Source organism: Telmatherina bonti, assembly GCF_933228915.1.
Source record: "Telmatherina bonti genome assembly, chromosome: 6".
Lineage (NCBI taxonomy): Eukaryota > Metazoa > Chordata > Actinopteri > Atheriniformes > Telmatherinidae > Telmatherina > Telmatherina bonti.
Window position 1 is genome coordinate 36,187,072 of NC_136624.1, and position 18,791 is coordinate 36,205,862.

An 18,791-nucleotide genomic window follows, 5' to 3' on the forward strand; every position below is an offset into this window, starting at 1 on the left:
GTCTGAGGTATGAATTTTAATGATACATGAGTTCCTTTTAGTTTTTCTGGTTTATGTAAAAGCTTTTCATCACTTTTATTCCGTTTTTTTGTTTTGATCCTTCTATTAAATGTTACTTTTGCGCTGATAGTTTCCTGTGCATGAAATGTACAGCCCAGATATTGACTGATGTTTGAAGTGTAATTATCCACTCTGTTGCAGTGTATGAAGCATTATTTTCATTGGCAATGCGGACAAATGCTTTGTGTGGGAAATTTGCATGTTCTCCCTTTGTATGCTGTGTTCTCTCTGACTATTCCGGCTTCTTCCCACCATCCAATATCAAACATGATATTGAGCGTGAATGGCTGTTTTTCTTTCTGTGTGACCCTCCGATGGACTGGCAACCTATCCAGGGTGAACCTTGCCTCTCACCCAGTGCTTGCTGGGATTGACTCCAGCGTCTCCACAACCCTAAGTTAGACTCAGCGGTTAATGACCATGTTGAATCTCAGGTGTATTGAATAAAATTCACATTTAGAAGTAAAAAATAAAATAAAAAAACACACATCAACGTCATGAAGTTTCTGTATTTCAAATAGAAATTCGTACAAGTTTATGGATAATCAATCATCAAATCAGAAAAAAAGTTTATTAAAAAGGTGCTAATGAAAAGAAAATAAGTAAAAGCCTTTTATTTTCAGAGGAACACAGGCCACGTAATTAAGCAATATTAGGTTATTGATTTTTGCACAAACGGTCATACATTCATAAGATAAAAGACAGCATTATGTAAAACATGTTGAACATTGTCAGAAAACACTTTAACTAAGTGTCACGCCAGTTTAGGAATAACAGACTTAAAAACTGCAGCTTGAGCTATAAAACTAATTTACAGTGAATTACAGTAAGTAAAGTGATGTCTTTCAAAATCTAAACTTGTTTATGTTGATACTAAAAACTTTATGTACAGAGTGGTAAAAGCTTGCTGGAATAATTACATGTCTTGAACTGGTTTTATCATCACCATGGTCGTGCTTCTTGTGCCACTTTTCAGATCTGTAGAAAGAAATCAAACATTCAAACCACACCAACAAACAAGCTTTCTTTATTTGAAGACATTTCTGTAACATGGAAATGTAATATTTACCTTATATTGCCCTTTTTTGGGTTAAACTTCAGTGGACTTTCCAACATTTGTGTTCTGATCCTGAGATTTATGAGCATATTATTACTTTTCTTTCAATCACAAGAGTTTATTTGTCATGAATGAAATTCTTTGTTTTCTAATTCATGATGTTTTTTTTTAACCCTCAAGGCTCCTTTAAGGAACAAATTACTTTTCGTTTATTACATTCGGTTATCTTCAATTTAAAGGTTAAATATGTCAACCTTGACACAAATTTCTTCTTTTATTATTTCTGAAATGCCATCATCGTCCTTACTTGTACTGAGTAGGAGACAAACACACTTGCAGCACTTTTGACCTCATGACCACTTTGGTCACATTTACTCCCAAAAAATCTAATGTGGATTTATTGTGAAAAAAGGGAATAAAAATCTAAAAATATAAGTTTTTATTTATACTTTCTATTTGTAGTTAGGTCTAAAATCATTCTGATCTGATATGAAAAAAAGTCTTAATAAATATGTATAGTTTACATTTTTATGACGCTGTTATAAAGGGTATAGTTTGGGATAAGAAGTGTATTTTGTCTTGTAAATTATAGGGTGCCTCAAGGGTTAAACACATGAAGAATTATTCAAAAGGTTCTCTGCTGCACCTTCTGTCTGAGCAGATCCTTGTTCTGGTGTTGCAGTTTGGTTTTGGGCTTCGGTGCAACTGGCGGTTGCGTTTTCTCTGTGCAGCCAACTGGGGAATTTGGCTTTTGGAAAGCTTCAACTGAGTGAGCAGCTGCTGCCTCCTTAACAGTCATAATGGAGGCGCAGACAGAGGGAGTGTCCTCCACCTCTCCTCCAACAGCAGAATGGTAACTCTGGCTGGAACTGCTGAAGCCGCTGATGCTCTCTCCGGAGGACTCAGAGCTGTCCACTGAAACAAAGAAAACTGCTTTGTAAGAACAGGGAAGATTTGTGGATAACACTTCATAGATCTCGATACTCTGAAAAGATTCTGATCTTAAATACTTCCTCTTCTTTGACCAAACATTTACTTACATAACAATGTCTGACTTCCACTCTCATGGTCCAGGTCGTCGTCCTCCAGAGCTCCAGGAGGTGGAGAATATCCTTCAAGGCCATCTGAAACCGCCCCCCGCTTTGGTCCACACACATATCCTACAGGGGACAGGGAGCCCCGTCCTGAGGAAGAGGAGGAAGATGAGCTGCTGCCTGAACCAAGAGATTTTGGTCGCCCCACTGGAAGCTTGGTCTGGGACTCGCTTGATCCCACAGAGGAGAGCACCTTGTTTTCTGGAGTGAAAAAAAAAGCTTTTTTTTTTTTAGAGAAAACTGGTGGAAAGCCTAAAGATCAAATCGTCAACAATGTCAAATATTCACCTCTTCCCATCAGTACATAGTTGACAGCTCTGTCATTGATAGCTGCCTCGCTGGGCTGGATGTCCATAAAAGGTTTGTTTCCAATTCCTAGAAACACCCTTTCCTGCATGCGAACCTCTAAAAAGAACACGTAGGAACATGTGTTGTGCAAACTGTAAAGTTGGAGATGGATGTAAAAGAAATTCCACATATTTTTCAGTGTAAAAACAGACAAATAGCTGCCTTTGTTATTCAGTTAAATGTGCTGATTTGGTCTTGAGTAATTTTGCTCATTAATCACTTAGGGCACATTCACATCAGCCTTTCTGATACGAATCCTGGTCCATATGTTCTGAAAGTCCTCTTCGTTTGGGGAAATGTGAATGCCACAAACGGATCCTGATTCTGATCAAAGAAGCGGACTCGGCTCTCCTACAAAAGTGCAGCATGAATACGCTCTTGGTCCGCATGGATAGACCCCGTCTTTAACTGAGCCGAATCCCCAGTCGGACAGAGTTTAGCGGACTATCTTGATGCGAATGCACCCTCAGTGACTTATTTTAACATATATATGTATAAAAGTGTCAAATTACTTTAACAAAATATCTGAGCTGTAACCAATGAGTCCCTCAAAGAATCCCAACCTAAATATGGAGATGTGTTTCTTATAAATCATAATGTCACCCATTTACCTCTAATCAAAGCTTCTACTGCGTTCCATACCTCTGTTGTGTATGGCCTGCTCCCACAGGATCCTCTCTAGGTCCTTGGTCCAGGCTTCCTTCACCTCCTGGCTGACTGCTTGCAGTGTGTACGTGTCCTGGCTTTTCCGTTTTCTGAACCAGATCTCAAAGCACAAACCACTGTCACCGCTGTTCTGGGTCATGCCAATGTCAGATGTCTAAATGCAGAAAAAGATAATGCAACCATTTAGGATTGTACTTTAAAGTCCTATAACTGAACCCATGAAGTTTGTTGCTATGAAGTGTGTTAGAGAAGCAATGAAAGGGTTGTACAAGGTCTGACTGGTGCTATTATAGAGAATTTTGCAAAAAGGGGGCAATTCCAGTCTTTTCTATAGACGCTATAGGCAATTGTCTAGGCTGCAGTTTACTGGGTCCTCCCAGACATATATATATTTTGGTAGAAGTTAACGAAGAATGTGTTTTTATTAAGACTAAAATGAATACTGTCAATAGAAACAGGTGATGAAGGAAAAAAGTAGTCAAAATCTTTTTTTTTTTCTTTTCAATTCACAACATGTTTCACTATAATAACCTCTAAAATAAGCTATTGGAATTAGCTAAATGAGCCAATGAGTTGAATTTATTAGCTTACTGATATTTATGTGTTCACAGGTGATGATGCAACTTTATGAACATCACTCTGTTCCCGTAGTTTATTTGTATACAACTGTTATACATGTAGGAAGTTTAAAATGCTAACTGAAGCAGGAAACATTCACTGCAAAGGTCTTGAAGGATGACGATACTTGTACTTCCCCATCGTCAGTCAAAGTTATACTACTAATGGATTTCTTTGTACACAGCATGTGAATGTGAGGACTGGTAAACTTTGCCTGTTTGTGGTAGTAACGCCATCTTTTTAAGAAATCAGGTATTTAGTGAACAAATGTATGAAGTCAAAACACAGAAAACTTCTTTCTCTGCCTTTGTTTTTCTGCACACAGCTAACAAGGAGAATCTAGCTGATGCTAACAGAGGCTAGCAACTATTTCCCCAGCTGAGGAAGCAGATGTTAGAAGCTAGTAATGTTCAAGCAAATTCAAGACCGCTGTTGGTGGCTCAGCCACCTGGCCCTATCCAAGCTGATGTTAGCAAGATCTCACACATTAAACAGGCAGCTCACAGCTAGCGCCCACTTTGTTGGTCTGCAGAGCAGCCACAAGCTATTGCTATCCTTGAGCATCTACTCATAGATCATACTTGATTCATTTTTCAGCCATAACTCATGCTACAAAGTCATACAATCGTATGTTACTGATAACTTTATCAGTCGCTTACCAGTATATTGTATGTATTATTGCTTATCCTTAGAATCTTTGTTTTCATGGGGTTCCAATGATGATGGATCACTGAGAGCTTTACATGGGCTTTGATTGTGTATGTATGTATAGATGTATAATACTACTGACTTGGCTGGGAATCACTTTATTCAGTTGTAGTTGTACAAAACGGATAATTATGTGTTTATTTACTAAATTATTTGTAAAGAATTTGACAGACTTTCGTACATATGCCGTTTGTGTGGAAATTTGTGATGTTTTTACCTAAGCTGTGATGCTAACTGGAAAATTATTTTCTGTAAATGACAACAACACAGTGTGTAAGTTTGAAGTGACTTGTTCAGAAGAAGTTGTACAATACTGGAAGCTTTTCTGCTGAGCTTGCCATATCGTGGTACATCTGGTAAACATTGAGTGTGAATAGATGCAGGCCTACTGTACGTACATACCTTGAATGACTGTTTGTAGATATATGTGTCATTTCCTACATCGGTCTTTCTGGTCTTGCTGAAGAGAATGAGTTCTTGAAAGAGGAAAATGTGACGAAAACATTTTTTCTTCCTGAAAGTTACCAAGAACTCATCCTGGCGTATCAGCTGCCCTTGTTCTTTCAGATTAACCTGCAGCACACAAACGGAAGTGCATGACGGATGTTCAGTAACAGAGCTGTACACAACAACAATACAAAAGTTCTCAAAAACAACTGCATGTAAGAATATTAAACTCTTAACAGACACCATTAAATCAATGCAAAAACCAGCAGCATCCCTGTTACTCTCAATGCCATTCCCTTTGTCTTGGCTCACCAGTAAGTGGTGCTCCAGATCATCAACCCCCACACACAGTACCTCCCTTTAACATTCCACAGAAAGGATGGTTCCACAGTAATGGATCCATTATTCTTACCCTTCACATTCCATCCCATACATCATGCTTGCATTGCCCAAAGAAAATAAAACCTGAACACTTCGGCAAATATCAATCATGTCGCTGAATAGAACAGGATATTATGGTCCTGCCTTTACTTGTCTCTCTCCTACTTAAATGATATCCAACTAAAATGTACTATTTTACAGTACTATATATGTACAACATATACATATAGAAATGGTTTTGTAGCTTCTTCAGTATAAAAGAAGTGGATGCTTTTTGGATGGTGTTGTAACTGTTCAAGCTCTGCTTACATCACATTGGTGTATAGCATCCATGGCTAGCAGGTTGTTGCCATGACGGAGTTGGAAGTGGATGACCTCGAGGGCTGCCTTTATCTCAGCGATCTCTCTGGTTCGTCCTGGTCCACACTCCCTCATCATGTCCTGCAGCAGCAAGCTGTACTTACTGATGCGCTGCACGGGCTTCAGCAGGTACGACCACAAGTCCATTTTATCCCCCAGCTTCAGCTGCTTTTGCTAGATGACAAAATAGGAACCAAACAGAAAGTTTAGTAGGACTGAGCAGAAATCTGTCAGGTAACAATGTGAAATGATGGGAGGTTGCATTAAAGGCTCATTAAAATAAAGTTATTTATACAAACACTATTTGTTTTAATGACAGAAATATTCTATCTGTGAGGCCAAAATGATTTTAGTTGAAATATCTCAACTAAAATGCATTCACATGTGATTTTGCAAACTTTCCATTTGTGCAAAAGTATCAGCTGTACATTCATCCTGTCCTGCGTAAAATTCAGCAGCATTTTGCTGATCATCTCCTGGAGATACAACATATATCTACTGCTTATTGAAGGAAATTTGCTTTGAGGAAAAAAAATGTAAACTCCCGAGCAAAGCGAGTTAATACTAGTTCTAACCTTGAAGAAAGAATGTCCATGATTGACAAGAAGCCGGTCAGACTGCGGCTTGTTCTTGCTGTAAAGAGCATACAAGGCAAAGCTCTCTCGCTTTAAAACAAAAAAACAAAACAATGATTAATCATCATTATAATCACAAAGCAAACAGTCAACGTAATTTTCCATAACTCACATTCATACTATGCTTGATCATATTTGTATGAGCAATATATAATTAGTTTAATATGCATTATACTGTTGGTAAAAACAAACATTCCTTGGAAGCTAAAAACTCAGCATCAGTCTCCACATCTGGAACGACTTTCTTTGAAATCAGTTATCCTTAACCATTAGAACAGAAAGCCATGGACCACAGCTCACTATTATCCAGATTTACATCTGCCGCTTCAGGCACAGAAAAACAATCCAGTTCAGGAGGGAGGGCTTGGATAAAACTTGCAGAAATTGGGATTTTACTTAAAGTGGACCACATTAATTCCATTTTCTCTATAGGGAGAATATGGAGAAGGTCATGAGCAATAAATTCCTAAGGACCCACATCACAGAGGATCTCTCGTGGTCTGTCCGTAACAACAGGCTTTGAGAATCCTGTACTTTATGAAACACTCAGGATGATCAATCATTCTAAATGTGTTTTGGGACTGGTACAGAACCATTAAGATCAGCCCCCCCACCCCCCATTATCTAGACATTTCTTCCCTCAGAGCCACAAGCATGGTAAAGACCATCTCCAGTTCACCAGCATGTTTCATGGTGCTGTAATATTATTCTGTTCTTCTTTGGGTACTTTAGGTTCTTTATGTACTGTCGTAAACATAGTACGGTATATAAAGCATGATATATTTATCATATATTGGTCAGTAAGAATTCTAAAGCCAAGTGGTGTGCATTATTTTCATATATATGCACATGTAGTTCTGCAGATTAAACCACTGTAATATTGCTCCTATACAAGTGTCCCCGGCTTTTGACTGGTGAATAAATTAAATGCGCTGTAGCTTGACAACGGTTGTTTAGCTCAAAAAGTACATTGAGGCCAACATAATATAGTTCCTATAATTTAGCATATTTAGCATATTTTGTAAAAAGAAAAAAAAGAAGAAAGAAAGAGGCATTTGTTATAAAATGTTTACTGTGTGGGACTATGGTTTAAAGCCGATTAAACAACTCTGATCCATGCATTACACGGTTTTATTGCACTCTGCAGAGGAACTCCGCTGCACATCGTGGTGTTCTAGATTCCATGTCGTGCATAGAAACCATGTAGTGCACGGCTCCTCCTTACTTAATCCTTACATATAACATGTTTGTGTAAAAAACATGATATATTTACATTTCAGAGATCATTCACACATACACATGTAATAATACATATAATAATACATGTATAATATATGTTTTCTTTTTCTTTAATTATACCTATATTTATACAAAAAAACTTCCTGATCAAGCTAAGTGTAAATATGGTGGGTCAACTATTTGAGGTTTTGGGAATTACAATCTTTTTAGTAACTGTGATGGTTTGATCCAACTGGATTGTAAAGCTACATTAGACATGTTAACGGAAGATCTTATATGTGGACGGAAGATTACACTTAAAGTTGTTTTTTTCAGTTACACAAGTAATTAATAAAGTGCTTCATACTTTTGTTGTTCGTGTTTAATAGGCACAACAAAGGTATTTCAGTTCCTTGTTTAATAATTGCCCTCACAGAGCTAGTTGGACTCAGTCATGGTGATAAAACCCAAACACATCACATTGATCCAGCATATTTCATCAAAATTCTTTCTCAGTAAATCAAATAATTGATTCAACTGGAAATTATTTACATAATTATGTGACATTCACTTAGCAAGTTCTGTTTTCAGCGTACACACAGGAGACAAACATTTTCAATACTTTCACCCTTACGTGACGTAGAAAGCAGCGGCCCACTCTGAAAGGTTCAGTCCCACAGCTCTCCAGCTCATCAGAGAAATGGTGACGGTGGAAGTCATGGAGTTTTTCTAGGTTACCAAAGATGCTCCCCCTTTGGCCCCTGAGGTCCTGAGGGACGTCAGCCCTCTCTAGCTCGGGGAAGTAATGCTCTCTAACATAACCCAGAGCTTTGACATACTCCCTCTCTGTAGACAGCAGCTCCTCCATGATCTTCTGTACTTTCCTGTTGAAAATGTAGGAAATGAAAAATGTAAAATCGTTTATTTACACAGAAGTGAGCTCAGAATCATGATTTGCTTTCCATTATTTCATAGTGCAGGAAGCAATTCTCTTCATAGAATCATAATCAGGGGAAAACACGTGAATGGACACATTTAAATATAGTTTTAGATGTGTTTGGCAGAATTTGCCAGCGCTGTGAATCACAGCAGATGCAGTGTCCATTACTTACACAGAGTTGCTGCCATTGTTTTCTGTTGGCGTCATTGATGTCTCAGGAGTGCTTCCATTTTCAGTATCATGGGTGGAGAGTGCACATTCTTTACCCTCTTCTTTATCGCTGTCCTGCTTTGACTCACAGCTCAGGTTTCCTGGCCATAAACTCGTGTTGTGGGAAATGTGCAGACTGTGGACGGGCTGATCCAGTGACTGCGTCCTGCTGTGACAGTGTTTGTGACTTGTACTCAAAGGTGAAAAGCCAGAGATCTTTGTTGTGTACGAACCCTCGCTTAAGGATCGACCCAAAGTCTGATGCGATGGAAAATTCTTCCCATCTTTCGTAGAGCTTGCGCTCCTCAGTTCTGCTTCGCTGTGGTGTTCTCTTGCCCTCCATTTACTTTCTGGGTGAGAGTCACTGGTTTGTGGGGAAACTGGAGTCCTCCTTGTGGCATTTTTAACTGTTTCAGTAAACTGCAGGACTTTTGGATCTGTTTTTCTCCCTTTTATGTCAGTTTTCAGGTTGTGATTTTGCGATGCAGCGGTGCTGCTTTCTGCAGTATCGGCGACCTCTGTGTGAAAGACTGGCTGTGGGGTCGGAGAGCTGTGAGCCTCCCCCACTTTGCTCTTTTTCCCCTTCTTTTCCATCTCTCCCTTCTCCTCTGGAGGGTTTGCAGCAGTGGTCTGCTGGATCTGGTTCTTATCTGCGCCTTTTTTCGTCTTCTGCATCTTCTCAAGACGCTGCTTGACTTCTTGGCGTTGGACCCAGGCTGCATTCCATGCTCTCATCATCCCAGAGGCCCCTGATCCCACAGCGCAGGCTTTAGCTCGCAGTGCCTGGAAGTGTGGGGTGGAGAATTCACCACGTAATCTCTCCTCATACATTTGAAGTGTGCTTAGGGTCTGAGCTGAGTAACACCCTTTCTCCGCTTGCTCCAAAAACTGAGCGCATTCCTTGGCCATGGCTGTAACCTGGACACAATGAACAAATTTTATCAATGTAAAGGTAAAATCATATCAATAACAATGCATACAGCTGTGCAGTGTGAGAAGAAAGAGGCTGAAAGTTGAAATGAAGCCATGTTGAAATACAAACCTGTTCACAGAAGCTGTACACGTGCACCTGCGTGTCCAGTTCCTTCCGCCTCTGTTCTGCCCGCAACATGAAGTCTTCTACATTGGATTTAAAAGTGCTCACAAGAGTACGAAAAATATCTGTTGCAGGACAGGAGTCGCTGCTGCCAACAATCTCCTCTGCCTCCTTCACCAATGTCAATGCATGCTGTTGTTTCTCCTGTGCAATGGTAAGATGTGAAGTGAGCAAATTTTCTTCTCCACATGCTCTTAATCATTTAATGCTGCAGGAAATTAAACTTTTTCAGCACGAGAAAAAAAAATGTTGGTTTGCATTAAAGAGTGCAGATGACCCAACATGGCTATGTTTGGTTAAATTCAATGGGCCTTATGTTATTTAATTATTTTAAGCATACCTTAGATTGGGGGAGAAACTGATTAAAGTCCTCCAAGGCCTTCTGAGAACAGACGAATGCATCATCTGTTGCGCAAGAGTCTTTCAGTCTCTGTTCGCCCTCCGTGCTGAACCAAACCCCAGCCTGCAAAACATGTGGCGGTTATGCAATCTTGCATCATGGATTGAGCTGCTGCTGTATTCTTTAGGGAAACAGCCGCATATGGACAAAAGCTGACTAAAATTCATTTTCAGAAAATCACGTTTTTCTATCAATTTTTACTGAGTTATCCTGACTGAGCGAAGCGGAGGTACCGTGATGACTTCAGCTTCCATCTCCCTGAGCCTGAGGAGGAATTCCAGCTGCTGCAGAGACTCATTTGATCTCATCACCAGCGTATGAAGCTTCTCCTCCACTTGGTTGTACAGACTTGTAACTGAGTCCAAAGCTTCTCTGCACAGAAAGGAGAGGCACAAAGAACCGCTGAGATCTAAAACACTCAAACATTTTCTTTTCAGAAAGTAGCATCATATGTATTCTTTAGTGCCTTGTCATCATAAATGTGGGTTCACTCATTATATACGTGTACGATATGATGTACTTGAGATGACAAAACTAACAAAAATATCTCATTCATTCCAGATTTTCTCTCACAGCCGATTGGAGCAGCTGTCTGTGGTTCTTTATGAAAATACTGAGTTCAGTGACAGCTCTCAGATAGTCTGAGTGTAAGGATGTTTTCACGGGCAGCGTAAAATTTAGAAAGATGGAGCAGCATTTTTTTTTTTACTGAACTGCAACCTATTTGCACACAGGAGGGATCTTTTGAGAGTGAATGAGTTTTGAGGAAGATCCGTTTGATATTGAAGCTTGAAAATGAGAAAGTCTTTTCTCAGTGATTAAAAACTATGGTCTCAGTTGAAGCATATTAATTTTCAGAGCCTTTGGTTTTCATCAGCGAGAGCACCAGTTTAGTGATCGTGCTGCTCATAACTTCTTGAAAGGTTCACCCTGGTGTGTATATATTGTGATTTGGCTAATTGTGCAGTAATTTATCATTTTTTCTCACTGTGCACTCATCCAAGCTGTGTCTGATACCTGTAGTCTTCAGACTGTGGAAATCTGAACTCCTCTCTCTTTATCCTTGCTAGTAAAGCTCCTCCTTCCCTCTGCAGAGTTACCAGTCTAACATCTTCCAGCACCTCCTTCATTGAAACCTTCTGTTCCTGAATTCTTTGCTTCACCTCCTGCAGTGACCATAAAGCAAGCAGTCAGCATGTGAGACGGAACCAGCAGCTACATCGCATCGTGAACTCGTTTTACCTTCACGGTGCCCATTTGGTTTTTGCTGTCCACTTTCTTTATGGCCTTTTGCAGCAAACTGTCAGCTCCCCGCAGGTCAGCCATGAAAGATACCAGTCTCTGAAACGAATGAAACAGTGGCCAGAAATACTTTAACATGTAGAGAGGACAGCAGAGGCAGTGCAGACAGGCTGCGTTGTGTTAACTAACAGAGAAACAACAAACACAAGGCTTACTGTACATCAAAGTGTAACAATGAAAGATCTCAGAGGTAGTGTGAAATGTCTGCAGGTAGGTGCATCGTGATAACATAAAGACAGTCTTTTTAATAAAATTGGTCTCTTAATAAAGTACTAATTAGTTTCACAAGTTGCATCAAAGTCTGTTAATAGAAGGTGTACTATCACACACCCCACACTGACACTAGGTTTTTCATAAAAATCATTCAAAGCCTGGGGTGCACAGTGGTGGTTTGTGGTTAGCACTAGTAAACCACCACTACACCACACCAGTTTGCATGTTCTCCCTGGTTCTCTCTAGGCATTCCAGCTTCCTCCCACCATCCAAAGACATGCATAGAGGGTTAACTGGTCAGTCTAAATTCTCCTTGTAAGTGTTAATAGTTGTTTGTCTATGTGATGGACAGGCAACCTGTCCAAGATGTACCCTGCTGGAATAGACACCAGCCCCCTGCAGGGATAGAAAATGAACATTTAAAGCTTCTTTCCTGCACTTTAACTCTAAAAGTCTCTTAAGTTATTGAAGAAATCTAAGTTAGTCGTTTGTTTGTTAAAGATCTACCATGGTGTCATTTTTTCTGCAGTGATTCTGGGCATTATCTGTTGCATTAGAAGGCAAAATGTTCAATATTAACCCAATAATAACGAGTCCTATAAAAAATTTCTTGATACAGGTGATAATCTGGATCATTCCCTAAAAGTTAATCACTTGTTCTATATCTGAGATTTCTGAAAAATGTATTCACAATCTGTCCATTTGAGGTATGTTGCGAACAGACAAACAAACAACAAACAAACGTCACCAAAAACATAACCTCCCCCTTGCAGGAGGGAATGAAATAAGCGTTAGTCGACCAGTTTTATGATCGGATATGTCATGGAGCGACATGTTTTACCTGATGGAACTGCAGCCAGTCTGTATGACTGTAAGTAAACGTCCCTCCTAGGTCAGAGGTCAGCTGAGACGTCTCTACTGTCTTGTTCAGGGCCTTCATGGACATGACCATGTCCATCTGAGTTGGTGAGGAAGATTTGGTGAAGAAGGAAGTTGCATTATTTCTTTGTGTCAATAATAATTAAAAAGGTTAAAAATGGACATCAGAGTTGTGATTTCTGACCTGCAGACCAGGCTGCTTTTCAGGTCGTGGACAAGTGTCCTTGTCCATCAGAATGATGATGCTGTGGACTGCATGGAGAGCTTGCTCCTGTATCAAAAGCCAACAAGAAAAACAATGGTAGATTTTTAATTATTCTGTTGCTACATAAATATGTAAATACTTCCCTACTTCTTTTTTTTTTTCATTTTCATTTCATTCATTTTACTTCACATAAAAAACAATAGCTTTCACTGTCAGACCGTGAGTTACTTTATCAGTGAGATCTTTGAACGTGTGCATGCAGGTTTGTTGTTTCAACCTGTGCCATCAGCAGCGCTTTGTAGAGGTGAACTGGAGGAGACTTCTTCCTGGCATTGATGACTAAAGTCATTCCCAGCTCCTGAACATCTTTCCTGATAAAACATTTGCATAATTTTAAGGCAACTCAGAACTTGTCCACTTCATCATATCATTCTATTTGTCAAAAAGGCCAGCTTTGGGCCTTTTTAACTATCTGATGTCTACACACACATTCCATTTCACAGATTCAGTGTAATCGATGCCTTCACACATCCTTCCTAATGCTCTCTTCTTGAGTAGCCTAACTGTTGTGTGAGCTACATAAGACATGGCTGCTAATTCTGGCAAGCTGATGCATTCCAGACACTTGGCAGCCAGTCTGGCTGTTGCAGACGGTTGTGGTATGCCTCTTTATAGGGGACATCAGAGGGTCAAACTTGCTGGGAGAAATGCTTTTTAAATGTTAAAGCTGATAGTGAAACTATGGTAAACAAATAACACCATTACAGGGTTTATTTGTAGACCTTTGAAGTCTGACAAATCTGGTCAAAACAAGTCAGCTTTACTGCTTGCTTGGTAGATGACCGGAAAAAAAATCATGGTAAAAAATATAAAACATGATGACTCGTGAATATATAAAACTACATATTGTTTTGTTTAAAACCACTGAGGCCATTGGAAAAAAAGATATGATCAGTTTGAATGAGTGATATTCTGCTGCCCCCTTGTGGCGATATGTCTTATTGCATGCTGGTGCGCATGAAACCAACCGGTGGCCTCTCTGCAGGACAAGGAAGGTCATCACCAACCTATATTCTGTAAGGATCAAAATTAAATTTAAATTTACATTTAGATACATCTAAATCCCTTCAGTAAACAGTTGTTGGCTCTACCTTGGTATGGAGTGTAAGTAGAGCAGCAGTTCACAAACACTCTGTGCCGAGACGAGAGGAGATGACCACTCTTTTATGTCCCCATGGACCTCCACCACTGCTCTTCCATTCTTGTCCCTGCTGCCTGTTTTGCGCAGAAAGGTGAAAAATCTCAGCACTTTTTTGTTAAAAACATACAGAAACACTGACAGTTTTGATGAATATTGTTTAAAGATAGAGTTTGGTTAAGGGAGATCCAGAAAGCAGAAGGATGGACACTCGGTTACTCCAGTTCACTTTTTAAAGTGACAACTTCTCCTCTTATGTATATGTGTTGGTGAATAAATAAACACACACAAGCCACTGCTACAAGAATGTGAGTGGGTGCTTGTGGCTTGTTGTGTAAAGTGGTTTTAGAAAACAGGAAGGCTGGGAAGTGACGACATAAAGTTTTCTTTTAGCAGCTTTCTAAGACAACAAGATTATACATATCCTGATTGGCGCTCTAAATAATTTTGACAGACATTATTGTTATTTTGCATTTCTTTTTTGTGACATAATTAAAAGCTCTGAGACAGAACATGTACATGATGTAAGCATTCATACAATACAGAATCCTGCTGGTTAGAATCTCTCCAAGGCCTTGAGATTTCCTTAAATTACCTGGTAAACAAATGATGCCCAGTTCAAGCAGACCACTGACCCTCCTGAAGCCAGATTCTTCAGCTTGAAGGTCAGTACCTGTTGCAGGAAGTTGAAGCTGTGATGAAGATGCCTTCTCGGTCTTTGAGTTGAGCTTAGAGCCCGGTTCATGTGTACGACACAGAGCTTCACCTCTGCTTGCAAGTGGATCTTGGAGAAAGCACAAGAAGTTTTACCAACAGTTTCAAAAGGTATATTTAATATTTTTGCCTGAGAAATTGTTTTAAGAAATGGATTTCTCTTCGGGGGTCTCAGATTAATGGTTAGCTTTCTGAATGACCTTCGTCCTTTTAAAGCAATAGAAATAATTGATGTCTTCATCTGTAACTTTTAACAGCTTGCTGTCTGCTTCGACCAACGCTAGACAGCTGCACAACTTTTCACAGGCAGCTTCTAAACATTTGACATAATTTCTGTAACAAAACACAGTAGCAGCCAGGCTAACAAAGCAAGGCTTTGATTTCAGGCATCCTAATTAGCAGCCCCTCAGAGCCAACAAGGCCTTGTCTGTATTCTCTTTCTTTGCCACTTTAATAGTCCATGACAAGCATGTCTCCACTCAAGATCTCAACTTGCCCCTGTGAGGGCGTGCGTGTGTATGCAGGCGGATGAGGAGGGCAGAGAAACCTCCTCCTTGCATGTCATCCTGTCTCTCTGCATTAGAAGAATGCTCTGCTTTTTCTTTTCCACCCAGTGGGTTCAGACCCTCTTTCACTGGGGTGCAGGATGCTATTTCCGCTCACTCCCTTGATAAGAGGAATGATGTGAATGTTGCGGCGCTGGCAGAGAGCTCAGAGAGCAGTAGGAGAACCCCTGGAGGAAGATGAGGCTCAGGCCTGATCTTTGACTTTTGAACCGTCTTTCTGAAGAGCCTTTATGAAAGGCGACCCTCAGTGAAGCACATTCCCGCAAACATGTGAGGTCACGGTTGGGTTTCATGCAATCTGTTTGGCTTGATGTGGAGAGACGCTTTGAGCATGGAGCCACAGTTCATTATAATAATGTCTAGATAAGTGTCAGCTGTGGTTTGAAGGATATATGACAAGAAATAATTGACTGTCAAGCTCAAATGTTTCGGTTTAACTCATTAGGTTTGCTTACCTTTCTTAGAGCACTTCAGTCTTTCCAGCTTTGTGGTCTCCTGATCCACTAGTGGGCCTTTTTTACATTGTATTACGCTAGTGATTGTTTCTGGGCAAATATCACTGTGACTCCTATTGCTGAGTTTATAAAGAGCAGGACTTCCTGTAGGAGTCTCTGACACAGTCGACAGAGATCTCTCTTTAACTTTGTGTTTGCCAGACAACTTCACACACTCTCCCTTCTGGTGCGGTTTCAAGTCACCGACACGAGGAGCCGGAGACGCATCTGACACTGGAAGCACACAAGCGGTATGTCCGAACTGGTGGGAAGTTAGTTTAGCCTGAAATCTCTGATTATGACTCAAGCCAGAGGCGGATTTGAAAAGTTCAGGTGGTTCCTTTATCAGGTTTTCTGAAGCAGAAGTCGAGGGAAGGTGACACAAAACGGCGTCCGGGGTCAGCGCGCTGCTTTTCTCGTGCTGGCAAGACTCATTTGTTATCGGTGGGTTGCTGCAGCGGTTACAGAAATTTCCTAAAAGGGCTTTTTGAGCTTCAAATGTTCCTCTGGGTCTTATGTCTCCGTCCTCACACAGACCCTCCTCTTCAAGGTTGGCCAGGAGGTCTACACTCCCCCTCTCAAAGGGGACTGGGTTTTTCAGTGCTGCTAGGTAGGAATCTCTGTATCTACACTTCAAGTCTTGTTCTGTGGGCTCCTGCCCCAGCTTACAGGGCTTCTCTGCATGCTGCTGAGCTCGTCCACCAGGGGAAATATTCCCGCGTGGTACAGGCGGAGGTGGCCGCACAGGTTTGAGCAAAACTGAATTAGGAGGATTTTTTTGGCAGTCTTGCTGTTTATCCACAAAGTCTTTCCCTTTAGCAATATCCACCAGATCTACGTAATCACCCTCTATCTCCTGGTAGTTATGGCTCTCCCAGGTATTAGGAGAAACCCAACCCACCGGTTTGATTAACGGTTTGGAGGCTGATTTAGTGGCTCGTCTGTCTTGATCAATTTTAATAAGTCTGGAAGAGGAATGTGCCGGCCGCAGAGACGCTGACATCCTGTCGTCTATCTGCTGAGACATGGCGTCCACTGGGAGGGTGCAGGAGTTGAAATGAAGGGGAGCTGAGATCTGTTTTGACACAGGAGGCGCCTCCCCGCAGGTGGGCATTATCTTAGGTTTGTCTAAAAACTCTGGGATGGCGATTTTATTCCAAGGCAACTTGATTACTCCTTGGTCTGTGCAAAGCAAACAACGAGACAGAGGAGTTCCTCTGCGTCCTTCGTTGATGTCCAGCAGCCAGTCCTCGGTGAACATGCAGGGGTAAGATGTCTCAGGGATGGGGGTCTCCTCGACTTCTCGACATCCCTCCTCTAGAAGACTTTTGAGGACGATCCGTGCCGCTTGGTCGCCGAAGGGTTCCACCTGAAGATAGAAGTCTCCGGGACGCAACAGCAAAGGGTTCACAGGCGCTAGCTGGATCACAGTTTTGTCGTGGAGACACAGAGGCCAGCCCTCACAGCGGAAAACCACATCAGAGTATCCAGCCTAGGACAGATTACAAGGGACAAAGACAAATATAGTGCAAACAATTAGATTTACTCTCAACTGAGTCAGTTTCCAACTTTAATAGTGTTTTTTTTTCTTCTATTTCTATGTTTACATTTAAGCTTTTCTTGGCGTATAATTTTTAACCATCTATCCATCCATCTTCTGCCGCTCATCTGGGGTTGGGTCGCGGGGGCAGTAGCCTAAGCAGGGGAGCCCAGACTTCCCTCTCCCCAGCCACATTTGCCAACTCTGTGGGGAGATCCCAAGGCTTTCCCAGGCCAGCTGAGAGATATAATCCCTCCAGCATGTCCTGGGTCTTCCTCGGGGTCTCTTCCTAGAGGGACGTGCCCGGAACACCTCATCAGGGAGGTCCAGGAGGCATCCTAACCAGATGCCAGATAGTTCGCTGTTTGAACTATTACCTTCAGGTAGAAGGTTTAGATCTTTGAAGACGAAGACAAACCGATTTAAGAACAGTTTTTACCCAACGGCAGTCATCATTTTAAATACTGCTATTCATAGATAGATGATTAAGCTGGGGCAGCAGACGGTACACTATTGCATTGTTTGTGTATTTTATTTATTTTAATCTCTATCTTTTTATTTATTTATTTTTTTTATTGTTTTATTGAATGAATGAGGCATCAACTGAAATGGCACTCTAAATTTCGTTGCACTTGTTGCAATGACAATAAAGTTTATTCTATTCTATTCTATTCTATTCTATTCTATTCTATTCTATTCTATGCCCGAGCTAACTCAACTGATTCCTCTCAATGTGGAGGAGCAGCGGCTCAACTCTGAGCTCCTCCCGGATGACCGAGCTCCTCACCCTATCTCTAAGAGAGAGCCCGGCCACCCTGTGGAGGAAACTCATTTCAGCCGCCTGTATACGTAATTTTAAACATTTGCAATCATTTCTCAGAATATTGGAAATAAAAAGATTATTGTTACTTGCATAATTTCAAAAGGTCTTTTATGCCTCTTTATCTCTGCTGATGCAACTAAAGAAAAAATTATAAACACACTACAGAACTTTTGTAGTTTTCCCACCACGCGCCTCCTATCAACGACTAATTCAACATCCCTCTTGTATCCTGCCTAACCTTTTAGCTCTCGCCAGCCAGCAAAAGGCAGTCTTATGATGACTGTTGTTTTATCCCTTTCTGTCTTTTAATCTGCTTGCAATTCTTTGCTGAATCAGCAACGTTGAGTGTTCAAAACAGCCAGCTCCTTATTATGCTGTGAAGCAAAATGTCACGTTGCATCCTGGATGTAAAAGTTCTATAGAGCAGTTTCTCAGCTTCGATCGGGACGCTCATGATGATAGATGTCACTGTGTCAACGTACATGTCCGGGACACAGAGTTTTAAGATCAAAAAGTTACGTAATGTGTCTTTAAATAATCAAAATCTATGTCTTTTTAATATTTGTCCTGACAAAATATTTGTTTATCATGCATCATGTCTTATGCAATGATTTACTCT

The 18,791-nt window shown here is 40.8% G+C and overlaps 1 protein-coding gene across 4 annotated transcripts in view; it reads right to left on the reverse strand.

The window, feature by feature from the left end:
- Window positions 1-743: 743 nt before the first annotated feature.
- quob (quattro b) overlaps window positions 744-18,791 on the reverse strand; it is a 37,728-nt gene continuing 19,680 nt past the window's right edge. For 2 of the 4 annotated variants that reach the window (XM_079242409.1, XM_079242408.1), the window contains exons 3-24: window positions 15,771-17,301; window positions 14,631-14,819; window positions 13,989-14,112; window positions 13,115-13,208; window positions 12,817-12,903; window positions 12,595-12,711; window positions 11,481-11,579; window positions 11,256-11,404; window positions 10,472-10,610; window positions 10,179-10,301; window positions 9,785-9,982; window positions 8,705-9,660; window positions 8,227-8,476; window positions 6,315-6,404; window positions 5,689-5,913; window positions 4,954-5,124; window positions 3,202-3,379; window positions 2,500-2,616; window positions 2,158-2,412; window positions 1,764-2,032; window positions 1,130-1,189; window positions 744-1,038 (exon numbers count right to left, since the gene is read on the reverse strand). In XM_079242409.1, the coding sequence (XP_079098535.1) occupies window positions 1,151-1,189; window positions 1,764-2,032; window positions 2,158-2,412; window positions 2,500-2,616; window positions 3,202-3,379; window positions 4,954-5,124; window positions 5,689-5,913; window positions 6,315-6,404; window positions 8,227-8,476; window positions 8,705-9,660; window positions 9,785-9,982; window positions 10,179-10,301; window positions 10,472-10,610; window positions 11,256-11,404; window positions 11,481-11,579; window positions 12,595-12,711; window positions 12,817-12,903; window positions 13,115-13,208; window positions 13,989-14,112; window positions 14,631-14,819; window positions 15,771-17,301 (5,400 nt within the window). In that variant the 3' untranslated portion in view covers window positions 744-1,038; window positions 1,130-1,150. The remainder of the gene's footprint in view (window positions 1,039-1,129; window positions 1,190-1,763; window positions 2,033-2,157; window positions 2,413-2,499; window positions 2,617-3,201; window positions 3,380-4,953; window positions 5,125-5,688; window positions 5,914-6,314; window positions 6,405-8,226; window positions 8,477-8,704; window positions 9,661-9,784; window positions 9,983-10,178; window positions 10,302-10,471; window positions 10,611-11,255; window positions 11,405-11,480; window positions 11,580-12,594; window positions 12,712-12,816; window positions 12,904-13,114; window positions 13,209-13,988; window positions 14,113-14,630; window positions 14,820-15,770; window positions 17,302-18,791) is intronic. The other 2 variants (XM_079242410.1, XM_079242411.1) reach the window with 2 other exon arrangements.